Genomic DNA, 18787 nt, shown 5'->3' on the forward strand with positions numbered 1-18787 from the left:
CACATAGGTATGATTTTTTGTTGTTGTTTGGCATGGTGAGAAAACTTAAGTTCAACTCTCTTAATTTCAGATATTGTGATACATTATTATTAGGGATAATTACCAAACTGTGCATTATTTCTTTAAAACTTATTCGCCCTTCATAATTGAAACTTTCTGCAATTTGCCCAACATATGCGCATTTCCCCCTCCCCTGGTCACTGGCCAATCTTAAACATCTCTGCTATAAGAATGGGACTTTTTAAGATTTCAAATGTGGGTGAGATTAAACAGTATTTGTCTTTCTAGGTCTGGCTTATTTCACTTAGCATAGTGACCTCCATTCATGGTGTCACAAATGGCAAGATTTCCTTCTTTTTTTATGGCTCAGTAATACTCTGCTGTAGAGATTTATCATATTTTCTTTATCCAGCCATCCGTCAACAGACAGATTGCTTTCGTGTCTTGAAATAATACTGTAATAATCGTGGGAATGTTAAGATCTCTTCAAGACACTGATTTCATTCCACTGGATATACATTCAGAAGTGGGATTGCAGGATCATATGGTAGTTCTATTTTTAGTTTTTTAAGGAACCTTCATGATGTTTTCAATAATAGATGCACAAATTTAATTTACAACCAACAGTGTTCAAGGGCTCTCTTTTATCCACATCCTTGGCAAAACTTGTTCTCTATTGACTTTTTGAAAATAGCCATCCTAACATTTGTGAGGTGCTTTTGATTTGTATTTCCATGATGATTGTTCATGATGTTTATTTTTTCAAATACCTGTTAACCATTTGTGTGTCTTTGGAAAAATGTCTGTTCAGGTCCTGAGCCCATTTATTTCGGGTTGTTTGGTTTTTTGGTATTAAATTGTCTGAGTTCCTTATATTTCGGATCTAAATCTCTTAATTGGATATGTAGTTTCCAAGTAAATTTTTTTTTTTGGCCTCACTGTGCGTTATGTGGTATCTTAGTTACTCCAACCAGGGATTGAACTGAAGCCCCCTTCAGTGGAAGCGTGGAGTCATAACCACAGAACTACCAGGGCAGTCCCTATTCTCTTTTTCATAGGTTGCCTTTTCACTCTGTTGATTGTTTCCTTTGCCATGAAACTATTTTTTTTGATGCAGTCCCATTTATCTGTTTTTGCTTTTGTTGCCTCTGATTTTGGTGGCAAATCCAAAAAAAATCAGTTGCCCAAAACAATGTCAAAAACCTTTTTTTCTGTTTTCTTCTAGTAATTTTATGATTTCAAATTCTAGGTTTAAGACTAATTCATTTTGAATTACTCTTTCATATGGTATGAGATAAAGATTCTTTTCATTCTTATGCATGTGGATTTATAGTTCCCTCTATACTGCTTATGGAAATACTGTTCTTTCCCCATTGTGTATTCATGGCACGCTTATCAAGGATCACCTGACCATAAGTGTATGATTTTATTTCTGGGCTCTGTACTCTGTTCTGTTGATCTATATGTCTGTCTTTATGTAAATACTCTACTCTTTTAATTACTGTAGTTTTATAATATAATTGGAAACCAAGAAGTATGACACTTTCACCTTCTTCTTCTTAAGATTGCTTTGGCTATTTGGGGTCTTTTGTGGTTCCGTATGAATTTAGGATTGTTCTTATATTTTTGTAAGAATGCCATTGTGATTTTGATAGGGATTGCATTGAAGTAGGTTACTTAGGGTGCTGTGGACATTTTAATCATAATATTAATTCTCCTAATCCATGAACACAGTATGTCTTTCTTTAATTTCCTTCATCACTGTTTTATAATTTTCGGTGTGCAAGGCTTTTCACCTCTTTGGTTAAGTTTATTCTAAGTACTTTATTTTCTATGTTCCTAACGTTAATGGGATTGTTTTCTTAATATCTTTTTCCTGAGAAATGCAACTGTTTTTTGTATATTGATTTGGGGAGAGGGGGTGCATGCCGTCTGGCTTGAGAGATCTTAGATCCCAGACCAAGGTCAAACCCATGCCCCCTGCAGTGGAAGTCCTTGTTTATTGATTTTTGTATCCTGCATCTTTATAGGTTTTTTCATGGAGTCTTTGGGGGTTTTTTACATTTATGATTATGCCATCTGAAAACAGTCAGTAGTACTTCTTCCTTTCAGTTTGGATGCATTTTGTTTCTTGTCTAATTGCTTTGGAGGGAACTTATATTGCTGTGTTTGGTAGAAGCGGTGAGAGTGGGTTAGAGGGAAAGCTTTCAGGTTTTCACCATTAGTTATGATGTTAACTGAGGGCTTGTCATATGACTTTAATTGTGTTTAGGTGAATTTCTTCCTTTTTTTTTCTTTTTCACAATTTTAATCATGAATGGGTGTTGAACTTTGTGAAATGCTTTTTCTGTATCCATTGTGTTGATTGTTGTCATTTTCTTTTATTTCATTAGTGTGATGTAGCACATTGACTGATTTGCCTGTGTTGAATCATGCTTGCATCCCAGGGATAACTCCAACATGGTCATGGTGTATAATCCTTTTAATGTGCTGTTTGTTTTGTTTTGTTTTTTGTTTGTTTTTATTGTTTAAATTTTATTTATTTATTTTGGTTGTACCAGTTCTTAGTTGCAGCAGGCGGGCTCCTTTGTTGTGGCATTCATGTGGTATCTAGTTGCCTGACCAGGGATCATGTGGGATCTAGTTCCCTGACCAGGATCCCATGTCCCCTGCATTGGGAGACAGATTCTTAACCACTGCGCCACCAGGGAAGTCCCTGTGTGCTGTTAAATTCAGTTTGATAGTGTAGTATTGAGGATTTTTCACCTGTGTTCATCAGGGATATCGGCCTGTGCTTTTTTCTTGTATTTTTATCTGGCTTTGGTATCAGGGTGGTGCTACCCTCATAAAACGAGTTTGGAAGTGTTCCCACTTACTCTATTTTTTGTAAAACTTTTAAAAAGATAGCTGTTAACTTATTTGAGTGGTAGAAATAACTAATAAAGTCATCTGTTTTGGCCGTGTATTTGTTTTTCTATTCCTGATTCATTCTCCTTAATTGTTATTGGTTCCTTTCTATTTCTTAAATTTGAATAATACCAATTTAGTTTCAGTAACATACAAATACTGTTCTGTGCTTTTCAGTTCTTCCCCTTATATATATATTTTTTTTTATTGATTGATTGATTGCTATGTTGGGTCTTCGTTTCTGTGCTAGGGCTTTCTCTAGTTGTGGCAAGTGGGGGCCACTCTTCATCGCGGTGCGCGGGCCTCTCACTATCGTGGCCTTCCTTGTTGCGGAGCACAGGCTCCAGACACGCAGGCTCAGTAGTTGTGGCTCACGGACCTAGTTGCTCCGCGGCATGTGGTATCTTCCCAGACCAGGGCTCAAACCTGTGTCCCATGCATTAGCAGGTGGATTCTCAACCACTGCGCCACCAGGGAAGCCCCCCCCCCCCCCCGCCTTATATTTTTATTGTTACAGATTATATCTCTAAACACTATGGGATCATTAAAATAGATTTAAGATTGTTGCCTTTTAAATCACAAGGGAGCTGCATACCAAAAGTACCTTGAGACTAACTTTCACATTTTCCTGTAGAGAGCTCTACCAGTGTTTTCTACTTCTTCATGTTGTTTTAAATTACTTGCTAATGTCCTTTTCATTTCAGCTTGTAGGCTGCCCCTTTAGCAGTCCTTGTAGGGCAAGTCTAATAACAAATTCCCTTAACTTTTTCTTATCTGGAAATTTCTTCATTCTTGAAGTATTATTTGCCATACATAGAACTTCTTGGTTGATGGTTTTTTCCTTTGGCACTTTATATCTGTCATTCTCCTGCTTTCCTGATTTTCTGATTGATTGTAAATCTTATTGAAGAGCACTTCTCTGTGACAAATTGCTTCATCCTTTATGCTTTCACGGTTTTGTCTTTGGCTTTGAACAGTTTGACTGCAATGTGTCTGCGTGGCTCTCTTGAAGGTTTTCCAGTTTAGAGTTTGTTGCCCATATCCTATCAGATTTGGGACATTTTCGGCCATTATTTCTTCAAATATTCTTTCTGTCTCTGTTTCCTTCTGGAACTTTTCATGTTACTATATTGGTTCACTTAATGGTGTATCACACATCCCTTAGTTTTTTCACTTTTCTTTGTTTTTTTTCTGTTCCTCATACTAGATTATTTCAGTTGTTCAATACTGTATTGTTTGCCTGCTCAAATCTGCTGTTGAACACCTCTATAGAGTTTTTTATTTCAGTTATTTATTTTTTGTACTCAGAATTTCCATTTGTCTTGCCATGATTTCTTTTTTAAAAATATTGTCAGTGTATTCATACATGTTTCTGTTGTGCTTTAGTTCTTGCATTGTATTTTAAGAGTGTTTTAAGATATTCATCTACAGAGTCTGGCTTCCTAAGGGACAGTGTCTGTCAATTAATTGTTTTGTTAAGTTTTTTTTTTAAAATTTATTTTTATTTATTTATTTTTGGCTGTGTTGGGTCTTCGTTTCTGTGCGAGGGCTTTCTCTAGTTGAGGCAAGCGGGGGCCACTCTTCATCGCTTTGTGCGGGCCTCTCACTATCGCGGCCTCTCTTGTTGTGGAGCACAGGCTCCAGACGCGCAGGCTCAGTAGTTGTGGCTCACGGGCCTAGTTGCTCCGCAGCATGTGGGATCTTCCCAGACCAGGGCTCAAACCCGTGTCCCCTGCATTAGCAGGCAGATTCTCAACCACTGCACCACCAGGGAAGCCCTAATTGTTTGTTTTGAATTGGCCATACTTTCCTGTTTCTTTATATGCTTTGTGATTTTTGTTATTGTTGTTGTTGGAAACTATATATTTGAGTATTATAATGTGGTAATGCTGGAAATCAGATTCATCCCCTCCTTGATTATTGGAGGATTAGATTGGGTTCTGCCAGTGTTTTGACTGAATACAGAACAAATCTGTTTTGCAGATTGGATCTGTGTTAGCACAATTCTGTAACATTTGCCCAAATCTTTATAATTCTGCTTTAGCATTCACTTCTGATTGTACTGAGACTATATATTAGCCTGAAGGTGAAAGCTTAGTGTGAAATTATGTAACTTTTAGTATGTATCCTATCCTGTATGTGATTTTTCTGTATTCTTCAGTGTTTTTTACTGGTTTTCAATATCCTAATTTCCTCCTCCTAAAAATCTCTTGTCTAGTTTTTGCTCCTTTGCCTCATTTTTATTTTACGTCTCAACTGTAATCTTTGCTTCTAATGGCTGTGGGTTTTTCTTTCACCTTAGAATGTTTTTGACCAGCACCTGCCATTTTCTGCCATGAGTGAGTTCTGAGGAAACAGAAATAAATGTTGTTCTTTTAAGACCCTTGGATAGAGTAGAACACAGTAGTGTGCAAATAAGGTTTGTTTTGCTCTATCCAGAAAAGGGGATCAGGGTCTTACATTGGGAACATGGCTGCCATCTTTAAGCTCTCCAGCACGCAGGGCAGGTGGTGGGGCAACACCAGAAACTTTATCACTTTCAAGTTGTTATTTTCTTGATTGAGTGATTATTTGAAGTAAACCTTTATTTTGCAGAATTCTGTCAGCTTTTGCTTGTTTTTTGATGTTTCCGTGGAGATGGGTACTTGGAGTTGGCTGTGTTGCAGTTTTGTGTCTATTATTTTTTTCTTTCTTTTTTAAAATACCTTTAATTTTATTGGAGTATAGTTGATTTACAGTGTTGTCTTAGTGTACAGCAAAGTGATTCAGTTATACATACACATATTAATTCTTTTTAAAATTCTTTTCTCATATTGGTCATTCTAACATTTTTTCTTGAGTACTGTTTTCTAATTTCAGAATTCATTTTCCTTTAAGAAGTTTGTTTTATCCTATTTTGTAAAATCTGATTAAAGTATTTAAGTAGCCCTAACTTGGCTTCCCAGTTCTTAGATTTTTGTTTTGTTAGTTGTGGTGGTGGTGTGGGGGTTTTTTGTTTGTTTTGTTTCGTTTTTAAGCAACTCAATCAATTCCAAGTAAAATTTGATGATATGATTTTGTGTAGGACAATCAGGAAATATTTCACTAACTAGGCTACCTTTAATTAAATACTGAAAGTCTAAATCATCGTGTAGGTATATAGAAGGGTCAGTATATGTAAAAGTTCTGCGCACAAGTCTTCTTAACCTCTTAGACAATATGAAGGAGGTCACTGTTACTGGAGCTGAGTAAATGGAATTTCTAGAGATGATGTAAGAGAGATAACAAACAGTATGTCTCGTTATGTAGGATGTTATAAGTCCTTGTAAGGCTTTGGATTTTATTCTTTAAGTCAGTGATTCATAACTGGAGGTGAGATTGGCAAAGTTGTTACTGGCCTCTAGTAGTTGAGGTGAATGCCACTAAATACCTACAGTTCACAGAGCTGCTTCCTTATACCCTGACTTAAGTGAAATAGGAAGTCATTGTAGGGTTTAGAATACAGGTGTGATATGTTTGACTTAACCTTTCAAGAGGGTGCTTTTATCATTAAATAAGTATCAGGAATTTGGGCAGTAACTCATTTTTATAGTGAGGTTGAGCAATGCACTCTCAAACACCTTTGAAAATTTGTTACAAGTCATCTTTGCAGAAAATTGTGAAGAAAGCCACCATACGTGTGGAACTTTTTAGATACTATTTTGGGGGTTTTTAATGCCCATCTCTGTTTTTTATAAGTCAGAGGGACTCTTAAAGCCTCGGAAATACTGTGGGCTTATTATGTTTGGGCAAATCTAAGTGAACTGAGGTCAAACCAGAAATCTGTGATATACTTTAATAGAGCCATTTATTATTTCTTTTTCTCCTCTTCTTCCTCCTTAATCACTTATTAATACTTCTGTGAAACAGTGTTGGTGAATGAAACCTCATACAACTTTCTAGGGTAATGAAGAGAGAGGAACAGGAGAACTGGATTTTTGACATTTGGATAACTAATTTGGACTATAAATGGAAAGCATACAAGTACATTCACATACCACAGTATTTATACTCTTTAATTTTGTTTTTCCTAATACGAAATTTTTGTTGACACAAAAGTTACTAATGATTTTCCAGAAAACAATCCAAAGGAAAGTGGTTTCTTAAGGATTATGGTTGGTGTTGGCAGAATTTTTGAATTTTTGCTCTTAAATTTTTAAGTAGAATTAGTAGGCAAGTAACATTGTTTGGAAAAATATTTGAAAGTGAGTTATAAATTGATCATCTTGGGTTTGTTTTAGTTACGCTTTGTCTTGTTCCACAAAATAAAAAAAAAATGCACAGGAAAATGAATATGGACAGTAAGATAATGAAAGTAAAAGAATGAGAATTTGGAAAATTAAAGGTAGAAAAGTTAAAGTGAGGCCAAGAGGGAGCTTAATACATAGAACTTAAAATCCTTCAGGTTTGCACCACAAATTTATTTCAGAGCTTTATCCCCTAGCAAGGAGACAGAAATATGGTATTTATCCATCAGAATGCTCACTCAGTCACCATTTAACATCAAACATGTGTTAGGCTCTGTTCCAGTGTCAGTGACTCTCATTAACAAAGACTGAAAGAATTCGATTAGGTCAAAAATTAATGATATCACTATTCAGTGAAATGGAAAAAACAAAGTTCAGTTTATTACTTGTAATAGTAAGGGAAAGCTATAACAGTAGAGCACATTCTCTGAGCAAAGCAGACAGTGTGGTTTTAAGCATAAGCAGTTTTGCATAGGTGTCAGTGGGTTGACATTATTTGTAGATCCAGGTTATTCAGGTGAGACTGGGTTACTACTACTTCTCAAATAGATGATATTATACAATATAATGTTCTCGTTGTCCTCAAACGTCTATCAGAGTCATTGGGATTGCTTATTAAAATGCAGATTGCTGGACCTCTCTCCCCGAGTTTCTGAATTAGTAAGCATGGAGTGGGCCCAAGAATTTGTATTTCTAAGAAGTTCCCAAGTTCTTAGGTAATGCTACTAGTCTGACAGCTGTCAGGTTTAGCTTCATCTATATTGAATTTCCACAAGTTGTTTGCCGCAAAGCACTGTTCATTGAAAACAATTCTGTGGAAAACCACAAAAGGTGTACAGCTTACTGCATGGCATCTTGTATCGTATCTGTTGGGGTATTTCTATATTGTTCCAAGAGAGGTTTGAAAGGTGTCCTGCAGATATACACATATTTTATTCATCTATGTTTGCTCTTTGCAAAGACTCTGAGAAGTCAGTTATTAAGAAATTTTAACTCAGTCATTTCCAGCTTATTTAGGTATAATGTGAGGTTTTACTCCAAGAAAAGTAACTTACATAAATATCTATTCTGTGTTGCTAACTACCTGCTAATGGTAGATTACCTTGTAGTTTTACCATTAATTTATCTCCTCTGTTAAAGGTAAACCAGTGTTGGAATAATTTATTGTTGTTTTTATTCGTGAGAACAACTCATTAAATAGAAAATGTTTTTATTTCAGAACTGTTCGTCAGTTGGCACAGGAGCAGTTTTTTTTAATGTGCACCAGATGTTGCATGGGACACAGGCCTCTGCTTTTCTTCATTACTCTGCTCTTTACCATTTTGGGGGTGAGTCATTTTTTAATGAACTTATCAGTATGATTCATTCTTAAATGAGGAAAATTCAGGAAACTGGAATTTTAGATTTTATTTAAAAATTAGGTTATGTTTAATAAATAAAATAATGAATCTTTCCCATTATTTTCTTTACTGTTCATAGATTGTTTCTATTTGTTTTTTATAAATCCTTAAGGGAAAAGTACACCACCTTCTTTGAAAAATAGAAATCAGAGATCTTATTCTTTTTAATGTCATTGTATAAGGTATTGCCACATTGTATAAGGTAATTTACCAGTTCTCTGAGATTTTTAAAAAATTAATATGGGGCTTCCCTGGTGGCATAGTGGTTAAGAACCCGCCTGCCAATGCAGGGGACATGGGTTCAAGCCCTGGTCTGGGAAGATCCTACATGCCAGGGAGCAGCTAAGCCCATGCACCACAACTACTGAGCCTGCGCTCTAGAGCCCGCGAGCCACAACTACTGAGCCCATGTGCCATAACTACTGAGCCAATGTGCCACAACTACTGAAGCTCGTGCACCCAGAGCCCATGCTCCACAACAAGAGAAGCCACCTCAGTGAGAAGTCTGCACCCTGCAACAAAGAGTAGACCCTGCTCACTGCAACTAGAGAAAGCCCATGCACAGCAATGAAGACCCAACGCAGCCAAAAATAAATAAAAAAATTTTTTTAATTAATATGAATTTGAGCATGGACTTGTGGATTCATATTGTTTCAATTATTCTTTTTCAGAGCACAGCAAGACAGAGAGGTACACGTTCAGGTGACTATTTCACTCTTCTACGGCACCTTCTTAATTATGCTTTCAACAGTAATGTTAATATACCCAATGCTGAAGTTCTTCTCAACAATGAAATTGATTGGCTCAAAAGAATTAGGGTAAGTTTTATAATATTCCATTTATTACCTCATTATTAAAGTATTTTTCTTATTAAAAAGGGGTTTATTGTTTTGAGTATTTATGTTAAGCTGGACAAAAAAAACCCTGGGAGGTAATAGAACAAACAAAATATACTTTTCATTGGTGAACTAATAACTCATGATTCATACAAAGAAGGTACAACTAGGTTTGTATAAATGCCTCACTTTATAGTTGGGACTTAGAATGCTGATGTTCACTTCCCTCCAATTTGGTATTTTTAAACTTTTTTGCAAATTGTAATCATATTTAATAAGGATTCTATAAAACTTTTAAAATAAGTATCCGATAGGTTAGTATTTACATTTCATGATTTGCTTTTTATATATACAGAGTTCCATGAGAATACATTTCTGAAATGTGTAGTTTTTGGCCTTTAGATTAGCATTCTCCTAAAACCTACTTCTGGAATTTCTCAACCTTGGCACCATTAATATTTTGGACCAGGTATTCTTGTTTTGAGGAACTGTGCTATGTGTTACAGGATGTTGAGCAGTACTCTCAGCTTCTGATCAGTAGACTGTGCTTTAATAATTCCACTTTCTTCCAAGTTGTGAAAACCAGAAATATCTCAAGAGACAATGCATGTCCTCTTGGGCAAAATTGCTCTCATTTAATGTTTGAGATAGAGTTCTATAGAAGAAATAAGAAACTACTGGAATGAAAAGGTTTGGCAACACTGTATCTGAGTCATCTCTCTCCTCCAGCTCTGTTTTGTTCTGATCTTTTTTGTCCTCCTTTTCTGTAAGTTAGGCCTATAATATTTTTCCTTCGACAGGATAATGTTAAAAAAACAGGTGAAACAGGTGTTGAAGAGGCGATCTTGGAAGGCCACCTTGGGGTCACAAAAGAGTTGCTGGCCTTTCAAACGCCTGAGAAAAAATATCATGTTGGTTGTGAGAAAGGAGGTGCTAATCTCATTAAAGTAAGTCCTAAGTTTTAGTACTAACTAGTTATCATGAACTTTTGAATGCCTATTAGCAAATCTATCTGATTAATAAGTTCTATACTATTTCGTCTTTAAGATATCTTGGCCTTTTTCTTAATTATTTGTCTCATAAAAACCTTTATCTCTGTGAAAGTTGCAGTAATTTTTAAGTAAATGTGTACCTCCCTTTATTCAAGAGTTTGTTTAATTAATCAAAGTTCAGGGAAGAAAGTTCAGATGAAATGTTTCAGAAAGTTAACAAGCAGCGTTATGCTATTTAGTAAATCTGAATTTTTATTTGATCAAACTTTAAAGTGAGAACTATCTTACAAGACTGTTTATTTTTTACATATATTTGTTAAGTGAATTTCTTCAAGTGTGTCTTACAATTCAAGGAAAAGAATATCGTTTGATGTCTTTTATTTTTATTTAAAATGCATTAATTTCAGTTCATATTTGATTAGAGGAGTAGATTTATTTGGAATATATTTTTTCTTAAATAATAGCTTTTAAAAATATCTTAATATTCAGAAAATTGAGTATGTTTATTAATTATGGTCAGTAGTTTTTTGAAATATAATTTTATTTTATTTGAAAATCCAAAATTGTATTTGAATAATGAGATATTTAAGTGTATCAAACAAATAATTAGAAGACTATTTCCTTCCAAGGGACATTTTTTCCTAAAGTAAATATTACTGCTAACAATATGTGATCTCTTTTTTTCAACTCTTTAGGAATTAATTGATGATTTCATCTTTCCTGCCTCCAAAGTTTACCTGCATTGTATGAGAAGTGGAGAACTACCAGCTGACCAGGCTATCCCAGTGTGTAGTTCACCAGCTACCATCAATGCTGGGTTTGAACTACTTGTAGCATTAGCTGTTGGCTGTGTAACGAATCTCAAACAGATAGTAGACTGTTTGACTGAAATGTATTACATAGGCACAGCAATAACTAGTAAGTATTTTAACTTGGAAAGCTGTTTCTGTTGGTTAGTAATATTTGTGTTTAATATTTCTGTGTTTAATATTTTAGTAATATTTCTGTGTTTAAAATTTCTTTGTTTTTTCTTTAGGAAAACGTTTAACTTGTGTTTGTTTTTAGCAACTAGTGTAATGATTTTTATAATCATATATAATTGAGACCATTATGACCACAGAACCTCTATACAGAAAAATTTCCAAATGTACATTTAAATGTCTTCCTGTAGATGATTCAGGTAACTTGGCAAAATGCTTTATTTCATCATATATGAAATAAAATCCAAATTCCAGGGTAGTAAGCCAGATTTGATGCTACAGACTTTTATACTTAAAACTTAAAACGCGTGACATGCATTGGAAGGAATTTCAGCGTCTCACTTAGAGGTTCCTTAATGATACTTTGATCTGACTTTTACAAAAGTTGTAGTTTTGAAGATCAGAATGTGAGAAGATAACATTTTCGTGCATTTTATTTTTTTCTTAATTAATGCCAACATCAGTCCCATGAAGTAGGAAGCTGTCTTTAGATCTTGTAAGAACTGAAACTCAAAAGGGAGGAGTGTAAGTAAAAGTAACAGAAAATAAGATCATAAAATCTAATTAATTTGAAGAGAAAACCAAGTCATGGCAATGTAATGTACAATATCCAATACTAATCCTTTAAGAACATCTGAAATTATCTTTCTTATGCCGTCTTACAGAGCGTAAAGTTTTCAATCACATTTTAGGAGTTTCTAACTGAACTTATTTATTTGTAGTGTGGAATCTACATAAAGAGAGGAGATTCTTGAAAACTTTTTTTTTTTAAATAACTTATTTAGGTTAAGAATTTCATGGTTATATTATTCACATATAAAAGAAGATATATGCTAAACATATTAACTTCCTACCCAATCCTGGTTCAGAGATTGTCTGCATATGCAAGTTGTACCTATGGATAGCTCTTTGCTTAGTTTTTTCCTAACGTAAAAGGGAATATGCTGCACACACGGTTCTTCATTTTGTTTTATTTGTTTTACATTTAGTAATATATCTATCACCATAATAAAGATCTATGTAATTCAGTTATTGGCTGTATAATTTGCAGTTCAGTATACTTTATGTAATCCATCTCCAAGTTAGTGATTAATGTTTAGGTTATTTTTGGTTACATGATAGGTGGCCAGGCTTATAAAGTGATTTACAGTTCTCACAGACCTTTCAGATATACTGTCTCATTGGCTCCTGAAAATATTATAAAACTGGGTATAGGCAAAGTAGTGTTTACTCTTACGGTGTTATGAGGAAGGAAACATATTGACGCAAAAGTTAAAGTTTTTGTGATGTGGAACTGTGGCTTGAACCTTAAGTGATCTTAAATCACTTTAATATGTCACTAATTAGTTTATAATTTAATATATAAAACAGGTAATTTAAACTAAAAATTTTAAATTTATATATATGTATAAAGTCACATGGTTTTTTGTTGTTTTAAATAACTTTATTGAGATATAATTTACATACAATAAAGTTCACTTTTTTGTATGTAAGCATACAACTTCAGTGGTTTTTAGTCTACTTCCGGAGTTTTGCAACCATAACTTAATCTAATTTCAGAACATTTTCATTATCCCCAAAAGAATTTTTGTGCCCTTTACCAATCACTCTAGTCTTCTTCCGCTACCTGTCCCTCCCACCTCAGCCTTATGCAGTACTAGTTTTTTTTCCCTGTAAATTAGCTTATTCTGGATATTCCATATAAGCAGAGTCATAAAATATGTAGTCGTTCATGACTCCCTTCTTTCACTTAGCATAATGTTTTCAGTGTTCATCCATGTTGTAGTATATGTCAGAATTGTATTCCTGTTCTTTTTTTGTTGCTGAATAATAGTACGTTGTGTAGATATATACTAAGTTTAATTTATCCATTTATCACCTGATGAACATGTGGGTTTTTTTTTTTTTAAATCCACCTTTTTTACTATTATGAAGAATGCTGCTATGAACATCCATATGCATGTTTCGTGTAGATATATTGTTTCATTTCTTTTGAATAGATATATTGGAGTAAAATTGCTGAATCATATGGTAACTACATGGAGAACTGCCAAACTTTTTTGCATGTTGCATGTCTCATCTTCATTTTACATACCCCACCAGCATGTTGGAGAATCCCAGTGCTTTTTGTTGTCTGTTTTTATTATTTTTTTAATTTTTAAAATTATTCTGGTGGGTGTGAAATTGTAATGTTTTTATTTAAAGTTTTGATCACAGTGTATTGAAAGTACTTAAAGCAAAGACAATGGTTACCCCAAGAAATTTAATAATACCATCTTATATGTCTCTCTAAGAAGACTATCATAAAAGCAACTCAGTACTTCTATATTAAAGATCTGTGTAGTGGCATATATAATTAAAATAATGTACTCTCTTAGTGTACTCTCTTTCAATGTGCTGATTTTAGTTTGTCAGTAGAACAGAGCTGCCAGTGGGCAGAATCATTATTTTCACGTTATGAGGATCTTTTTTTCTTCTCTTAGCTTGTGAAACACTTACTGAGTGGGAATATCTACCACCTGTTGGACCCCGCCCACCAAAAGGATTTGTGGGACTTAAAAATGCTGGTGCTACTTGTTATATGAATTCTGTGATCCAGCAGCTGTACATGATTCCTTCCATTAGGAACAGTATTCTTGCAATCGAAGGCACAGGTAGTGATATAGATGATGATATGTTTGGTGATGAGAAGCAGGACAGTGAGGTAAGTTTTAAGTATAAATTCTTTTTTTGTGTGTTGTAAGATATTCATATCAGATACTGTTTTTCTGTCTTAGAATACTGTACTTCTCATAGGATTTTTTTGAAGTACATTTGATGATAGAACAAAAATCTCTGCGCTACTGTCTCTGGCACATTATAGTACTCATTATCTAATAGATGTTAAACTTCAAGTTGATAATCTTTGTCACACGTTTTCTGTTTTTTAAAAGCAGCAGTTAATGTAGTCATGTCTTGTGGGACATGGTAAGTATAATTTGGTGTTTATAAAGTGATAAATATCTTCATTTAAAGTAATGAAATTATGTTTTCATGCTTTAATTATTCAAAGTAATGATTCCATTTAATTGATTCCACGTCTTGTATCATTTACCATTTTTATAATCTGTGCTTATTCTTGGGATACTTTAAATATTTTCCTCAGGTAATGTTTTTTTCTGGTAAGGAAACAAAATTTGTTTGCTACTTTAAATAATGCTACATAGTGTTATTAATAGTATTAGGTAACAAGAGTAGATAATCAGGCTCCCTATCAAGAGTATCCAGTGCAGAACAAAGCAACAGAAAAGCTGGGTTTCAGTGGGAGGTCAGAGTACATGTAATTAAAATGTAGCTCTTAAGTACATAAATACAGAGGACTTTTGGTTACGTTTATACAGAAACTGGTTTTTTAAAATCTTTCACTTTTTCATTCACATAAATTTCTAGGAATTAATTGAAAAGACAGAATATTCAAAATGTGAATGCTTTTCCCTTCATTCCTATGTTTCTTTCCTTCTCTCGCCAAGACTAGATTGGCTCTAGAATAGTGGTCCATCACTTAGAGATATAAACCTAACTTTACTGTTCTCAGATCTGATTAATCACACCATCCAGGCATTAGGGTCTGGGTAGGTTTACTTTTTCTTAGAATCATCATATGGGGTGCACACACCAATACGTGATTAACAACCACTGTTTGAAAGAAAATTGGAATTTTAAATACCTAGTTCTGTAACCCATGTTACTACTAGGATGCTAAGTTAAACATGGACATGAGGGACTTCCCAGGTGGTCCAGTTGTAAAAGAATCTGCCTTGAAATGCACGGGACACAGGTTCGATCCCTGGTCAGGGAACTAAGATCCCACATGCCGCATGGCACCTAAGCCCACATGCCCTGGAGGCTGCACGCCACAACTAGAGAAGAGAAAACCCACATGTCACAACTAGAGAGAAGCCCAAGCACCACAACAAAGAGCCCGCATGCCACAACGAAAGATCCCATGTTACACAACTAAGATCCTACATAGCCATAAATAAATAATCAATTAGTCTTTTAAAAAATATACATTTTTTTATACAATATATATACAAAATATACATACAAAATATATAATTTTTTATACAATATACTCTGAAAAAGAAAGTAAGGCAGAAAAAAATACTAGAATTTCAAACTGTGCATCTACCTTTGCTGCTTGATCCAGGTGCTTTATGTTGTCTCACCACGATAGTGCAATTATCTGCCTGTTTACTAGTTTCTTTTCCTGGACTGTGAGCTTTTCAAGGGCAGGAACTGGGTATTTACTTTCTTACCATAAGCTGCAGATGCAAAGAATATAAAAAGATACTCACTTTTCTGTAAAATAACTAAATTCTTCATGAGAATTTAGAGTGATTAAGACCTTTAGAGCTCTGTCTATGCTTCTGTTTCTACCAAAGGTACTCATAATTTCTATACTTACCGAATATTAATAATTCACATCATGTCACATAATTTACCTCATATAATCTGTGAAGAATGTGTTATCTCACAAGAAAAAACTGAATCCTAGAAAGGCTAAGTAACTTATTTCCCCAAAGCTTTTGTATAAAGCACTCACTTGTCTCCAGTCTAGTCTACTCAACTAAACCTTTGTTTCTTACACTATCTCCAAAAAATATTACAGTTTTTAATGCTTTTTTAAATGGTAACCCTCCTGTGAATTTGTGGGTGTAAGCACTAATATTACAAAATGAATATTAAGTGCTTTAGATATTTGGAGTATAAAATAATACAAATCATTTTTCATTTATTTGTATTTGTCTCAACTTATTTCACTCTACCTTTAAAGTTAGATTAGATCATCAATGATATTTTTTTCACCTTCAGAGTAATGTTGATCCCCGAGATGATGTATTTGGATACCTTCATCAGTTTGAAGACAAACCAGCATTAAGTAAAACAGAAGATAGGAAAGAGTACAATATTGGTGTTTTGAGACACCTTCAGATCATCTTTGGTCATTTAGCTGCTTCCCGGCTGCAATACTATGTGCCCAGAGGATTTTGGAAACAGTTCAGGTAAATTATGGGTGAATGATGATTTCAGTTTTATAAAAATCTCAGTATACTGAGTCAGGGTGGGGGTTATTTTGTTTGCATTTTTGTTTGTTTGTCTGCAGTTACCAATAAAGAAGCTAGGTACTTTGCCCTGGAAAACGTCCCACAATCTGGATTTTCCTAATTGCATTCTGGAGTTGTTTTTCAGTATTTTCTTTGTCTCTGTCCCTGTATTTTTTAGGTTTGCAGGTCATATGGTCTGTCACACCTACTCAACTCTACTGTTACAACAAGAAAACAACCATAAACAATACATAAATGAATAAGGTGTGGCTCTGTAATAAAGCTCTGTTTATGGACACTGCAATTTGAAATTCATATTGTTTTCACTTGTCATGAAATACTATTTTGATTTTTTTTTTCAGTCATTTAGTATATATAAAACCATTCTTAGCTCTGGGATGCTATGTCGGCAATGGACTGGACTTGACTCATGGGCTATACTTTTCTTAACCATGATTAAGAGGCGTGAGCAGATTCAAGTATGTTATTCCCCATTTGCAGTGGGCAATACTGTTTCATAGATGGTGATTTTATTCCCTTCGGGAAGATATAAAATGTGTATCTTTCTGTTTGTGATATGAAAGAGCCACTCAGTCATCATAAATAGAAGTGTCCCTCATCAATTAGATAACTAACCTTAACATACATATCTACATGAAAACTAGGATAGATACTGTTTTATTTTTCCTTTTATGTTTAAAAAGTAATCATACAGTTTCTTAGCATCCTACTCAAGTGACCAATAAAGTTTGTTCTATTTTTATATTTTAAAAGTTCAGTTACATTTTGATGTCATTTCTTTTTTTTCACAAATTTTATCGAGACCTGTCTTGTGTCATGCCCACTACAGCTGTAACTACACAGCTCTAGTTACTGTGTAGAACAAGGCTGCAGTCTTTTATAGGAGTTTAGAATTATGTCAGCAGAGTAACTCCTAAGTAAACTTGAGGTGGGCAAGCAAAGGGATCATCTGACTTCTGGGTCACCCTCTGTTTCAGTCAGGGTAGTACCCTTTTTATATATATTAGGATATCACTTAGATTTCTTTTGAAACTCACAAATTTTTAGTATGGTGACCCCCATTATCTTTCAATATAACTTTATGTGTTCTACAAATTAAACTCTCAACCTTGGTCATAAGAGTGATTTGTGTTTATAACATTTCCTACCAGATATGTACCTTTCCTCTTTCAGTTCTGTCACCTAACAAATACCTCTCTCTTTTCTCCACCTGTTACTGTACTGATTTTTTTCATACCTTTATCCTGACTCAAGATTTTCTTTTGTATTCTAGTCAACATTTATGTTCTTGTTCTTCCAGATTACTATACTATGAGCTTTTATCTTAAAATCTTTCACTAAATTATTTGTATGTGTGCATGTATATATAATTATAATTAGATAGCAAAACTGTATACATGAATGTATCTGTATCTACATATTTCTACCTATAGATATAGCTAGATATATAGGTGTGTATAGTTTTCCTCATAATACAAAATTACAATGTTTGTATTTGAATGTTCTAAAATCCTAATGTGTACTTAAATATATGTTTATGATTTTTGTCTAAACACTTATTCCCTCCATACAATGGTGGAAAGCTCACAGCACTTTTGTACTACCTATAATCATTAAGAGACACACAGTGTGCTCTTAATGTGTTTTTTCTTTTTGGCAAAGTTTATATAATATAAAATTCACCATTGTAACCATTTAAAAGTATACAGTTCAGTGACACATATTACATTCAGAATGTTTGTATGATCACTAGTACCATCATCCCACTATCTTCTTCCAGAATATTCTCACCATCCAGAAAGAAACTCCCATGCCTATTAAAGAGTCATTCCCTGTCTCCCCTTCTTGCAACCAAAAAAAATAGCATTCTGGGTACGAATTTGCCTGTTTTGAGTATTTTAAATAAATTCAATCACACAGTATGGTATATGGGGTATAGTTTCTTTAAACATATATTTAAGGTGCATCCATGTTGTAGCATGTATCAGAACTTTGTTTCATGGCTGATTGATAATCCATTGTTTATGACTACTCCATATTTTTGGTGATGCACTCATCAATTGATCTTTGGATGGTTTCCCTCTTTTAGCTATTGTTAATAGTACAGTACTTCCATGAACAGTCATACTGTGTAAGTTTTTGTGTGTACTTAATTTTTTAAATTTCTTTTTTTTTTTAGGAATTCCTTTATTTTTATTTTTTATTTATTTATTTTATTTTTGACTGTGTTGGGTCCTCGTTTCTGTGCGAGGGCTTCCTCTAGTTGCGGCAAGCGGGGGCCACTCCTCATCGCGGCGCG

The 18787-nt window shown here is 34.3% G+C and overlaps 1 protein-coding gene across 11 annotated transcripts in view; it reads left to right on the top strand.

The window, feature by feature from the left end:
• Positions 1-18787, top strand: part of LOC118889445 (probable ubiquitin carboxyl-terminal hydrolase FAF-X) — a 145883-nt gene that overhangs the window by 106719 nt on the left and 20377 nt on the right. For 10 of the 11 annotated variants that reach the window (XR_005018532.1, XM_036841185.1, XM_036841193.1 and 7 more), the window contains 6 exons: positions 8392-8500; positions 9244-9390; positions 10209-10355; positions 11096-11318; positions 13864-14084; positions 16235-16425. Coding sequence is in view for 10 of the 11 variants with exons in the window: in XM_036841185.1 (XP_036697080.1) it covers positions 8392-8500; positions 9244-9390; positions 10209-10355; positions 11096-11318; positions 13864-14084; positions 16235-16425 (1038 nt within the window). In the remaining variant the exon portion in view is untranslated. The remainder of the gene's footprint in view (positions 1-8391; positions 8501-9243; positions 9391-10208; positions 10356-11095; positions 11319-13863; positions 14085-16234; positions 16426-18787) is intronic. The other variant, XM_036841190.1, reaches the window with a different exon arrangement.

The sequence above is a fragment of the Balaenoptera musculus genome, chromosome Y (assembly GCF_009873245.2).
Source record: "Balaenoptera musculus isolate JJ_BM4_2016_0621 chromosome Y, mBalMus1.pri.v3, whole genome shotgun sequence".
Taxonomy (NCBI): Eukaryota; Metazoa; Chordata; class Mammalia; order Artiodactyla; family Balaenopteridae; genus Balaenoptera; species Balaenoptera musculus.